The following is a 12,937-nucleotide window of genomic DNA, read 5'->3' on the forward strand; positions in this document are numbered from 1 at the left end:
GCTCTCTATATTTCAACATTGGTTTGTAATTATTATTATTATTTAAAAATCTTCAAGCAAATTCATCAGCATCCAGGAATCTCAGCTGAAGCATCTATGACAGATGGAGGGCTCTTAAGTCTTTCGAATATACACATCCCCCCACACCCCTGCAGAGCCATCCCCCCTCACACAATAAATTTCCTATGCTATTTCCTTTTCCTTTTCCTAAAATACAACTTTTATTAAATTTCCTGTTTTACAATTGAAAGCACTCGTTTATACATCCTTAAAATATCAGCGACTTCCCTTCTTCTCTTTCCATGGTTCATTTTGCGTAGCATAAATCCCTGCATATTTTACAGAAACTATACCTGTTAGGGAATTTTATTGGGGGGGGCACCCAAACGAGGCTTCATTTGGGAATCAAGATTGGCACAAATGCCTTCAAGGGGACCCCGTCTGATCCTACAACACCACTCTAGTATCGCACCAACACGAACCCCTCAAGATCAAGCCCTGTGTAATAAAGGCTCCCTTTCCTACCCTTTCTCTGTTGCCTGAGACTCTATGTAACCATATTTCTTGATGAATGAATACCGTGTATCTGTATTTCTAAATGAAACCCCCTTTTTCTACTCTGGCCAAGGGCTCTCAGGGATGCAGGGAACAGCCATCATCCTTTAAGCGAGAGGTCACGTAGCCAGGGTGGTGCTCCTCTGCATATCCATAATCCATTCAGGTACCATCTCCTGCCATTCCCGACCCTCCGAAGCCAGAGGCAATACACACACCTGGACCCATTGTTTTTCCCTGCCAGGTACTCAAGGATCCCCTCCCAGATACTTACTGGTACTTGCTTATCAATGTCCTGGGACATCCAGCATTGTTACCTTATGTTAATCCTGTTTACCTCCTGTTTACCTGTATGCTAATGCCCCTTGCACCTTCCCCTTTTCTGACATTTTACCCTGTCACAAGTGATGTATGTATGATGCTTTCGATGTGCATTATGGGGTGGTGGTGGGAACTTTTAAAAGTTCCTGCAGCCCTGTTCATGGTGTTCAGTCTGGCACTGAACCTGCTGCGCAGTAATAAACCTTGCTGTTTGCTCCGGATCGTGGCTGGACTCCTTCCTTTTATACTCCAAAATGACCACAGGCCCTTGCCTGATGAGCTGGGTGGCTGAGCATTCTCGCACCCAGAATTTTGCCCTAACAATACCATTCAGTATTCCATGATCGTATCCGTCAAAGCTTCTTTACCCTGTTGAATATATCTTAATGTTGCAAGCGTTTTCAGCTGCACAGTTATTTCCAATATACAGTCATACCTCGGTTTAAGTACGCTTCGGTTTGAGTACTTTCAGTTTAAATACTCCGCGGACCTGTCTGGAACGGATTAGTCCACTTTCCATTACTTTCAATGGGAAAGTTCGCTTCAGGTTAAGTACGCTTCAGGTGAAGTACAGACTTCCGGAACCAATTATGTACTTAAAACGAGGTACCACTGTACTTTCAATGGGAAAGTTTGCTTCAGGTTAAGTACGCTTCAGTTTAAGTACAGTCATACCTCGGTTTAAGTACGCTTCGGTTTGAGTACTTTCAGTTTAAGTACTCCGCGGACCCATCTGGAACGGATTAGTCAACTTTCCATTACTTTCAATGGGAAAGTTTGCATCATGTTAAGTACGGACTTCCAGAACCAATTACATTCATACTTCGGGTGAAGTACGCTTCAGGTTGAGTACTCTGCGGACCCGTCTGGAACAGATTAATCCACTTTCCATTACTTTCGATGGGAAAGTTCACTTCAGGTTAAGTACAGACTTCCAGAAGCAATTGTGTACTTAAACCGAGGTACCACTGTATTCAATAAACGTCTTAACAATCTTCTCCAAACATATACGTTCTTCTTGTTCTCTTATCCAATATGTTAAGACCGCAAGCTGAGCATATTCTGTCTGCTTAAGTTGCCTTCTCCTTTGGTTGGGACCTTGCGTGTTTCCCATTTTTTGGGCTAACGAAACATGGGCCGCAGTAGTGGCATACACAAATAACCTTTTTGACACCTGGGAATTTCTGTCTCAATTATGCCTAACAGAAAGGGTTTTTTTTGGGGGGGGGGAGTGCTTTAAAACATTTTTTCCCCAATTTGTTATGGATCATTTCCCAATACTCTCTTTTACCTTTTTGCAAGTCCACCACATATGAAAAAAACGTTCCCCCCACACACATTTTGTATGCTGTTTTCACCAACGCATGCCTTTCCAAACTTTAGCCCAGCAGATGGATTTTTGTAGCTGTTACGGAAAAATCCGAGCCATCGCTCAGCCGGAGAACTGCATCGCAAAACTTGGAGCAGGGCAGATTTTGCAGGGTGGCTGTGTTTCTGCCCACGTACCATTTTGGAAAGCATCAATTAGGTCGGGTTTGCTGTTCAGAAATCCAATTCCATCTCCTTCCTTAGTGGGAAGAGGCTTGCTCCAGTAGATTTGCGGTGGCGGCACAGAGGAAGCTGGTCTTTTGTGGGTCCGGATTAAACATGAAAGGCCCTGCCATGTGTGTGTTGTGGTAGGAAACCTCGTTCCGAGGAAATGCTCGAGGGAAGCGGACTGCCCCAGATTTTGACAGACCAAAGAAGCAACGGAGAAGACCGGCGGGACTCGTACCCTGCCCATTTATAATGTTACAAAACACCTCCATCTCTGAGCAGTGGGAGATTGCTTTCCAGTGATCCTCGTGATAAAAGCAGGCACAAAATGGGTTGAAGGCAGTGCTTTTTCTTTCTTTCTAAAAAAAAATGTTTAGGGGTACTCTCATTTTCCTACTTGTTATGAGAATTATAAGGTCTAAGGCAGGGGTGGCCAACTCCCAAGATACTGCAATCTACCTCATCGAGTTAAAAACTGGCAGTGTTCTACCCCCCTTTTTTGAGTTCAGGTCAAAGTTGTTGAGCAGGCATCCCCAAACTGCGGCCCTCTAGATGTTTTGGCCTACAACTCCCATGATCCCTAGCTAACAGGACCAGTGGTCAGGGATGATGGGAATTGTAGTCCAAAACATCTGGAGGGCCGAAGCCCTGTTTTTTGGGGTGCAGGCCAACACTGTTGAACTTTTTTTTAGGGGAGCCAAAGTTGTTGAGGTTGGTTGGGGGGGGGAGAGCCAGTGATCTACCACAGACATCAAGTGATCTACCAGAAGATCATGATCTACCCGTTGGACGTGCCTGGTCTAAGGTATAAAATAAATGTTCATAAATGTACTAGGCAAACACATAAATAAATAAATAAATAAATAAATAAATAAATAAATAAATAAATGAGCCACATGTCTGAAACAGGACAGGAAAACAGTCCCAAAGGCATTTGGACTCTTTCAGTGACCTTAAATATTCCTCTGCAGTTTGGATGGAAATGGGGAAGACCCCCCCATCATACCTACAGAGTCTCCCGCTGAAAAATGCGGGATCAGCAGCGGCGCGGCACCGGAAGTTGCGTAGAAGCAATGTCCGGTGCCGCTCTGCCCTATTTCCAGTGCCCACACATGGGCAGAGCAGCACCCAAAAATGGAGGCTCCCTGGCAGGTACGGTAGGAAATCCAGGGGATTTCCGGGATTTTTCTCCATTCGGGAGAACAGCGGGAAACGGATTAAAATCCGGGGGTTTCCCGCGAAAAACGGGATACTTGGCAGCTAAGCTCCCCACTGCCTCTGTGCTCACAAATCCTGCCTTTAAGGCACGTTTGGGTATGAAGAGGGTGAGCCTGTCACCTGGACTCAGAAATTCATCTTCTTTGGCGATCACTCGTATCCGAGTAAGATTGTCTTCCACGGTTTTAACAATGGGTCCGTAAGTGACTGTGGAGGTCAATTCCGGATCCCCACGTCCTTCCACAGTGGGGGCATTGGTTTCTGGGTGGGAGTTGACGCCAGTGGGGGTTTGCCAAGCATGCCTTCCTCTTAGCACATTTCTCCCTTGCGTCCTGAGTTCAAGTGTCTTCAAAGCCCAGGACACCTTTGGTAAAGGCTGTTCTCTAACTGGAGTGCTCGCAGGCCAGTGTTTCCCAGTTGTCAGTGTTTGTACTACATTTTTAAAGACTTGCCTTGAGAGAGTTTTTAAACCTCTTTTGTTGACCACCAGCATTGCGCTTTCCATTTTTAAGTTCGGAATATGTAGAGTAGTTGCTTTGGAAGAGGATCATCAGGCATCCGCACTAGATGACCAGTCCAACGAAGTTGATGTGAAGAATCATTGCTTCAACACTGGTGATCTTTGCTTCTTCCAGTATACTGGTATTAGTTTGCCTGTCTTCCCAAGTGATGTGTAAAAATTTTTGGAGACACCGTTGATGGAATCTTTTGAGGAGTTGGAGATGGCGTTTATAAGTGGTCCATGTTTCGCAAGCATATAGTAAGGTTGGTAGTACAATAGCTTTGTAAACAATCATTTTGGTTTCCCTGCAAATGTCCCGGTCCTCAAACACTCTGCACTTCAATCGGGAGAAAGCCGCACTCGCAGAGCTCGGGCGATGCTGGATTTCGGCATCAATGTTGGCCCTTGTGGAAAGATTACTGCCCAGGTAGGAGAAGCAATCGGCATTTCCCAACTGTTACACCACTGAAATTACGTATTTATCATCACAAAAGAATGGCCAGGCTGTCCAGGTAAACCCATTAATAGGTTTCCTGCCAGACAGGTTCCCTGCTGTAGGCTGCACCTTCTGTGGTGTATGTATGATGTTTTGGGGGGTGGTCTTGAGGTACAGGATGACAATTTCAAAAGTCTATATAAGGGCTTGCGCACCATCGTTCTGGGTTCTCCTTCCTCCTTCATGTGGTTGATTATTGCTTTCATTTTATGGATCAATGGTCTCGCTAGATAGTAAAATTAATGTTAAACTGCTGTTTTAGGGGTTGTTTTTAAAAGCTCCGGAACGGATTAATCCGCTTTGCATTGCTTTCTATGGGAAAACACGCCTTGGATTTGGAACGCTTTGGTTTTGAAACGGACTTCCGGAACGGATTAAGCTTGAGAACCCAGGTGCCACTGTAAATTAATTCTATCATTTGCTTCTCTTTCTTTCCCTGTCTCCCCATAAGTCCCTAACAAAGCTCTGCTTTGGCTTTGCAGAGGAGCTGAGCTGTTGCAAAATGTTTTTTTTGGGGGGGGCAGTTTTGGGCAGCTAAAGGAAAGCAACTGGGAGCCTATTTTACTTGGAACGAGAAGTTTTGAAAGCAGGTGGCTTAGACCTGGGGCAGTAAAAGTTTTCTGGGAAATGATATATAATGAGCTGAGACAAAATGTTTCAGATAACTTTTTTGTTAGGCATTATAGGTGCAGAACTGTGTATGTTTGCAGCAACAGCCGCAAGGATGCTCTTAGCCCAGAGATGGAAAGAAGAAAAAGTACCGACTAGAGAAGAATGGCAGACCAAGCTGATGGAATATGCAGAAATGGCGAGACTGACGGGAAAGATCAGAAACCAGGGAGACCAAGTATTCTTAAAAGACTGGAATAACTTTCTAACATATTTGAGAGACCACTGTAAACAGATGAAATCACTGGCAGGAATACGACGACGCTTGTAAAGTAACATGGATTTTGGATACTATGATTATATAATAGAAAGATTATGGTAAAAGATGCAGGGATAAAATTTAGAACTGGAACCCATAGAGGGAGGGAAGGAGGTCTCAAGGTTCGAAAACCCCCCCTTTTAATGTCCGAAAATGTTGCGCTTATGGTGTAGAAGCTTTATGTAAAACTAATAACAAATAACAATATTTTTCTGTGTATAAGACCATGTTGCTTTATTAAAATACTATGCTAAAAACATGGGGCGTCTTAAACACGGACAGTGGAGAGGTGCGACGGGCAATTGGTGTCTGCCGCGAGCAGGAGATTGTCTGCGGCGCTTTTGTGGGCGATGGTTGATTGCTGCAAGGTCCGCTGGCTATTGGAGTCTGCGGCAATTGGGCGGGCGATCGGTGCTTGCTTTCAGCGAGCGTGCCGGCGTTGGGTGGCGTTGCCAATGTGCGTGCGATTGGCCGTTGTGTTCCTCCGGGCAAGCTATTTTTGACAAACTCCCCTCCCCCACAAAAAAGCTCAACAGCTCTGGGCAATCCCCCCCCCCAATTTTCTCTATTAGGAGTCCTAAAAACGGGGGGGGGGATCTTATACATGGGGGCATCTTATACGCGGAAAAGTATGGTACAGTCGTACCTCGGGTTGCGAACACCTCGGGTTACGAACAACCCGGGTTACGAACTTCGCAAACCCGGAAGTATTTTCGCCGCGTGCGCATGCGCAAAGCGCGAAAATAGCGCTTTGCGCATGCGCAAAACGGCGGTTCGGGCCCTTTTCGGGTTACGAACTTTTCGGGTTACGAACTGCGACCCGGAACGGATCGCGTTCGTAACCCGAGGTACCAGTGTATTAAAAAAAAAAGGAAAGGAAAGAAATAGGATCACAGGGATCGCGAGCCTGGAAATCCAAATCCAGGGGTGATATATATCCAGCTGATCTCTCCAGCTGATCCAAGCAACAACTCAGCCAGACGCTTCCAGAGTTGTTGAAGGCGATGTGGAGCCGGTCTCCATCCCAGGTAGGGGGTGCAGGGTGCGGCCCTCCGCACACTCCAGCCCTAGGAAAGGGACGTCCTTTTGCCAACCCAGGCGATGGTCGGGAAAAGCTGCAACCTCACATCCATCCGAGGCCTCTTCCAGCCTCTTCCTCTCTTCCAGTTTGGGGCCAAATGCCCAATCTGGGGGGGGGGGGAGAAGAGAAAATTAAAACCAGCAGGCTGTGGGCAGCAGAAAGTTGGGTACGTCTCAGTGCCAGATTGACGTATAAGCTAAACAAGCTCTAGCTTAGGGCCCCCCAAAAAATTTAAGGGGAAAACAACAACTGAATGTACATTTCCAAAATATAAGATAAAAAAACAAATAAAATAAAACCTACATACAGCAACAGTGTTTTGTGTTGTGCAGGCTCCTGTGCTGTAAGTCATGGGCCCCGCCTGCTAGCCTGCTCCCTAAAATATCCCTGGTTTGCTCCTTTCTAGATATAGGGTGCCTACATTCTGCTATTTATCATTATTAGTAGTTTGCATCATATATTTACACCTCTTATTATTTCATGTTCTAGCAAGTTTCTAGAGACTAGATTATGAGTCTTTGTCAATTGTGTTCCTAAAGGAACTTCTGTTCTTGCCAAATGCCAACGTGTTTGCATTATTCAGTTTGTGACGAATCAAAAATTATTAAGTTACAGCTAAATAATTATTTCACTATTAATATACTTCTTAATTGTATTTCAGTTCAACAATTGCTTTGATAAAATACATATTTTGTGATGTGCAAATGGCTTGAGATACCTATTAGCATATATTCAACACACAAAAACAGTGACAATTTGTTGTGGACAAAGGACAGCTGGACATATAATGGGCCCCATTCCCTTCAGTAGCTTAGGGCTTCATCAAACCTGAATCCAGCCCTGGGTATGTGTGAGAGTGTGCTTGCAAATGCTTTTTAATTTTTTTTTACCCCTTTTGGTACAGATGTTTTTATTTCGTCTTGTAACGGAGGTAAAACAGAGAGAGAGAGAGAGAGGAAAGCTGCAGCAACAAAACCAAAAGAGGACTAGCGAAAACGTAGGATAAGTAAAGCCGCACACAGGTTAAAACGGCAATAATCCAAGTCAAGAAAAGGAAAAAAAGTGGGAATAAATGTCTTCGCGTCAAGGATATTAGGAGTCCCTTGGAGGGTGGTAGACTCTCCTTCCTGGGACTATAAAATAATAATAATAATAATAATAATAATAATAATAATAATAATAATAATAGACCCAGGTGGTGCGGTGGTTAAACCACAGAGCCTAGGGCTTGCTGATCAGAAGGTCGGCGGTTCGAATCCCTGTGACGGGGTGAGCTCCCGTTGCTCGGTCCCAGCTCCTGCCAACCTAGCAGTTCGAAAGCACATCAAAATGCAAGTAGATAAATAGGAACCGCTCCAGCGGGAAGGTAAACGGCGTTTCCATGTGCTGCTCTGGTTTGCCAGAAGCGGCTTAGTCATGCTGGCCACATGACCTGGAAGCTATACGCTGGCTCCCTCGGCCAATAATGTGAGATGAGCGCGCAACCCCAGAGTCGGTCATGACTGGACCTAATGGTCAGGGGTCCCTTTACCTTTACCTTTACCACTACTACTAATAATTTATTATTTATACCCCACCCATCTGGCCGGGTCCCACCTGCCATCTATAAAACTAATCATATTTTGTTTACTTGCAGGTTTATAAGCTGCTTCACAACCAAAACTTCTCAAAGCAGTGTAGAATAAAATCGCAATATAAAGTACAAAAGATTACAGACTCAGTGACTGCGCACGTTAAAGCCATTTCTATGATTATACAGTTGTTATTTCATGAAATTGACTAGGTCATTCAAACTACAGGAAAGCCTTCTTTAAAAAAATTAATAAAATTGAATAGCTGCCTAAATATCAAAATGTGTGGCCTTAGTCTAATTTTAGTTGGTCACTTGGATTCGTCATGTTTCAATATTCTAATTAGCGTTGTGCGCAATTTTGTTCCTAGATCGGCATGAAACTTACATTTTTAATTATGTGTAGATCTCCCCAGAAAAAGGAACCAGTTGACCTGTAAGGAATCTGCTTAGCTAGAACTTATTTGTGTTTTTTTAAATATATATTTTTTATTAAAGATGCCTTAGTTTTCAAAAGTATGTGCAATGTCTCTCTTTTTTACCCAAGCTGCGTTTTCTACAGATCAGTTTCGTTTGTTCCTTGGGACGTTTTTAAGTGGAAAACCCAAACTGGTAAGTAGGGTAATGGTTTTGGAACGCTTTGGTTTTGGAACAGACTTCCAAAAGGGATGGACTCTGAGAACCAAGGTACCCCTGTAAACAAATTAAAAAACAACAACAAATGGAATACTCAAACTCAAAATGGTCCTGAGGACTAGCAACTTGGAAAAGAAAGGGGAGCTTCTCAGAGGCATGGCCTCGCTCTGCCCACTCACCCGCAAAGTCGTGCGCGAGGTCGTTGATGAGGTGACCCACAATGGCGTAAGCAACCACGACCACGATGATGACAGCCATCAGAAGGTACAAGGCGTAGCGGGGCAGGCGGATCGAATCGAGAGAGGGGGGTTTGTAATCTCTGAAGAGGGCACCCGCCTCCTCCTCTCCGGACTGCATCAAGCGAGGATTCACACTCAGGTCCCTGGAGCCCTGTTCCCCTTCCTTCCTTCCCCAGCCAGCAATCGTTATTTAGGTTTCCCCTGATGGATATTCTGGGGAAGAAAGAGATAGGGGCAGCTCAGGCCCCACTTACGGAGAAAAGCCATATGTTAAGAAAAAAGGCCCATGGACAGTATCAACTTGGACAAATAACTCAAAATTTACGGCAGGCTATACTTTAAACGAAAACCGTCTAAAGATCCACAGGCGGTTACTTAACACCAAATAGGCCAGCAAAGATGTTTAAATCACAGAGTGATAAATGCTGGAAGTGTGAGAAAACAACAATAGTAGGAACATTTCAACACATGTGGGGATCTTGCAGTGTGATTAAATAATACGGTGGTACGTTGAACATCTCTGTTGACGAACATTTCGGTTTTCAAACGCCATAAACCTGGAAGTAAACGCTTCGGTTTTTTGAATGGGCCTTGGAAGTCGAACCGGAAACGCAGCTTTTGCATTGAGCTTTCCGTTTTAAGGCTTCTGTACTGAGTTTTTGGTTTTCAAGGTTTCGGAACTCCAACGGTCTTCCTGAACGGATGGCCTTCAAAAACCGAGGTACCACTGTACACTGGTACCTTGGTTCTCAAAGTTCATCCATTCTGGAAGTCTGTTCCAAAACCAAAGCGTTCCAAAACCAAGGCGCGCTTTCCCATAGCAAGTAATGCAAAACGGATTAATCCTTTCTGGACTTTTAAAAACAACCCAAAACTAGCAATTTAACATGAATTCTACTATCTAACGAGACTATTGATCCAAAAAATGAAAGCAATAATCAATGTATTGTACTATAAAATAAATAAGATAGCATTGTAGATGATAAAAAGTAAAATTAAATTGGATGGAAACAGAGTGCTGTGTTAAGAGAAAGACTGGTGTGCAATTACAAGAGTCTAAACATTCCCTTTTCATGTCTTCATTAAGTTTGTAAAAATATTCCTCTAACACAAGAAAATGCTGTAAATATTTATAACAACATTTTTTACCTGTCAAAAAAAAAAAGGTTTTTGGGAACAAGTATAAAATGGTTTTTATATTTTAAAAAAACATCAACTATCTTGTATATTTTGATAAGCAACAGTACCAGCTTTCATTTGTTAAGCAGCTTGTGGCAAGTGGATTTAAAATTAAATTGTTTTATTTACCTGCACTGATGACGGTCATTGTTTAGATGGGGGGCTTTTATCCATTTCCACAGTCACACAATCAATTTATATCCCACCCTCCCCAGCCAAACCGGGCTCAGGGCAGCTAACATCAAAATATAAAGTAAAGGTAAAGGGACCCCTGACCATTAGGTCCAGTCGTGACCGACTCTGGGGTTGCGCGCTCATCTCGCATTATTGGCCGAGGGAGCCGGCGTATAGCTTCCAGATCATGTGGCCAGCATGACAAAGCCGCTTCTGGCAAACCAGAGCAGCACATGGAAACGCCGTTTACCTTCCCGCTGTAGTGGTTCCTATTTATCTACTTGCATTTTGACGTGCTTTCGAACTGCTAGGTTGGCAGGAGCTGGGACCAAGCAACGGAAGCTCACTCCGTCACAGGGATTTGAACCGCCGACCTTCTGATCAGCAAGCCCTAGGCTCAGTGGTTTAACCACAGCGCCACCTGGGTCCCTAACATCAAAATATATAATACGTTAAAACTTAAAATCCAGCAATCGACTGAAATACAGCTTAAAATCAGATTAAAATCAGAATAGGACCTCCAGACACACTGGCCAGGCTTGCCCAGCCACGCAGCAATTAATATTCCTTGATGGTTCGCTGCTCTCTCTGGTTAAACAGGCGCAGAAGGTTTCGGAGGTCTGCAGCACCCCTTCCAACCTGTGCAGCGTGGGAAAAGTTTTAAGCATGCAACGACCAGCAACAATGCCTCCCGTTGCACCAAACTCAATTTCCTCTTGGGGGGGCTGCAAATCAAGCTACCCGTTTGCTGCTAAGCCTAAATTTCTAAACCTGGCTTTTGTTTTCTGGGATTTGCAGAAAGCAACTTACCTGGCTACAGGGAACAGCTGTCGTCGCGCAAGGCAGAGCCCTCGATCGCTGCAACTCGAAAGCGTCCCCAAGGAGTTCCTGGCGACTTTTAGGGGTGAGAGATGCTGTTTGCCAACAGCTGGAGAGCAAAAGAGCACATTCTCTGCACAGCCACCCACCCAGCTTTTTAAAGTTTATTTTAAATACAGATACCCTTGCTCAAAGCCTTTCCTCTTCCAGATATTTCCCCCTTTCCACCTCCCCCCCCCCAAAAAAAACCCAGCAGAAGACAAATCTACTATTCTGGGCTCCTTCCCCTCTCCAAGAGCTGATCTCTTAAAATCAGCTAAGCAGATCATAATAGCTGGGGATTTTGCGAGGGGAGGGTTGAGATGAAGGCAGGCAGGCAGGCAGAGAGAGAATTCACTATTTTGAGTCTCGGCTGCCCGTTAATTCGCGTTCCAATACACAGAGGCAAAGGATTTGCTTTCTTGCTTAGACCACAGGGGATGAATGAAATAAACACGGCAAACAAGATTGCAGTCCTCATTGTTTGGAGTAAAAGGCTGGTCCAGCAGGGGAAGCTGCTTTATATCGAGGAAGAACGCTGGTCCCTCTAAGCCAGGGGTCAGCAAACATTTTCAGCAGGGGGCCGGTCCACTGTCCCTCAGACCTTGTGGGGGGGCCAACTATATTTTTTTGGGGGGGATGAACAAATTCCTGTGCCCCACAAATAACCCAGAGATGCATTTTGAATAAAAGGACACATTCTACTCATGTAAAAACACTCCGATTCCCAGACCGTCTGTGGGCCGGATTTAGAAGGCGATTGGGCCGGATCCGGCCACCGAGTCTTAGGTTGCCTACCCATGCTCTAAGCTCAGTGCTGTCTGCACCGAGCGGAAGCTCTCCCAAGACTTCGCTCAAATACCGCCGCAACATGTGGCTAATAAATGTAGTACAGTAAATGTATTGATTATAGGTGGTTAGAATGCCACCCAAAATTTACAAATCACCAGCTTCAATACACACACACACACACACACACAGCGGTACCTCGCAAGACGAATGCCCTGCAAGACGAATTATTTGCAAAACGAATTGACTCGCGGAACGAATTAAATTCATCTTGCGAGGCACCACTATATCAGCCCATAACCAAAGAGTAGTTAGCGTAATGAATTGCTGGGAGGAAAAACCACGATGCAGGCAGGATGCTTATCAATGGATGGTGTCTGAAAGTAATGTGGTGGTGGCGGGGCTCCAACATGAAAAATTCAATAGCAGTATTATTTTTGTTGTCATTCACTGTATGTAATGAACTTAATTTCGTCATCAGCTGACGAAGATTCATCTCCGAAACAGTTGATTCAATGCGGATACACTGTTCTGTTCTGCTTGTTTCCTGGTTGCTACTGAATTCTCCATGCCGGAGCCTCCACCACCACAATACTTTTGAACATCATCCATTGGAAGGCATCCTGCCTGCGTCGTGGTGTTCCCTCCCAGCAATTCATTATGCTAACTACTCTTTGGTTAGGGACGCGAGTGGTGCTGTGGTGTAAACCGCTGAGCCTCTTGGGCTTGCCGATCGGATGGTCAGCGGTTCGAATCCCTGCGACGGGGTGAGCTTCTGTTGCTCGGTCCCAGCTCCTGCCAACCTAGCAGTTTGAAAGCACATCAAAGTGCAAGTAGATAAATAGGTACCGCGTT

General features: G+C 44.7%; 1 protein-coding gene across 2 annotated transcripts; it reads right to left on the reverse strand.

Annotated features, from left to right (window-relative positions):
• Window positions 1-6,418: 6,418 nt before the first annotated feature.
• SMIM44 (small integral membrane protein 44) lies at window positions 6,419-11,379 on the reverse strand. Of its 2 annotated transcripts, XM_088673081.1 has the most exons (3): window positions 11,246-11,379; window positions 9,023-9,295; window positions 6,419-6,743 (listed from the first exon to the last, which is right to left on the reverse strand). In XM_088673081.1, the coding sequence occupies exons 2-3, from the start codon at window positions 9,198-9,200 to the stop codon at window positions 6,529-6,531; spliced, it is 393 nt and encodes a 130-aa protein (XP_088529207.1). In that variant the 5' UTR covers window positions 9,201-9,295; window positions 11,246-11,379; the 3' UTR covers window positions 6,419-6,528. The 2 variants fall into 2 exon arrangements, with proteins under 2 accessions (XP_088529207.1, XP_060131289.1); XM_060275306.2 differs by lacking the exon at window positions 11,246-11,379 and having other exon boundaries at window positions 9,023-9,310.
• Window positions 11,380-12,937: the final 1,558 nt, after the last annotated feature.

Source organism: Zootoca vivipara, chromosome 6 (assembly GCF_965207765.1).
Source record: "Zootoca vivipara chromosome 6, rZooViv2.hap1.1, whole genome shotgun sequence".
Taxonomy (NCBI): Eukaryota; Metazoa; Chordata; class Lepidosauria; order Squamata; family Lacertidae; genus Zootoca; species Zootoca vivipara.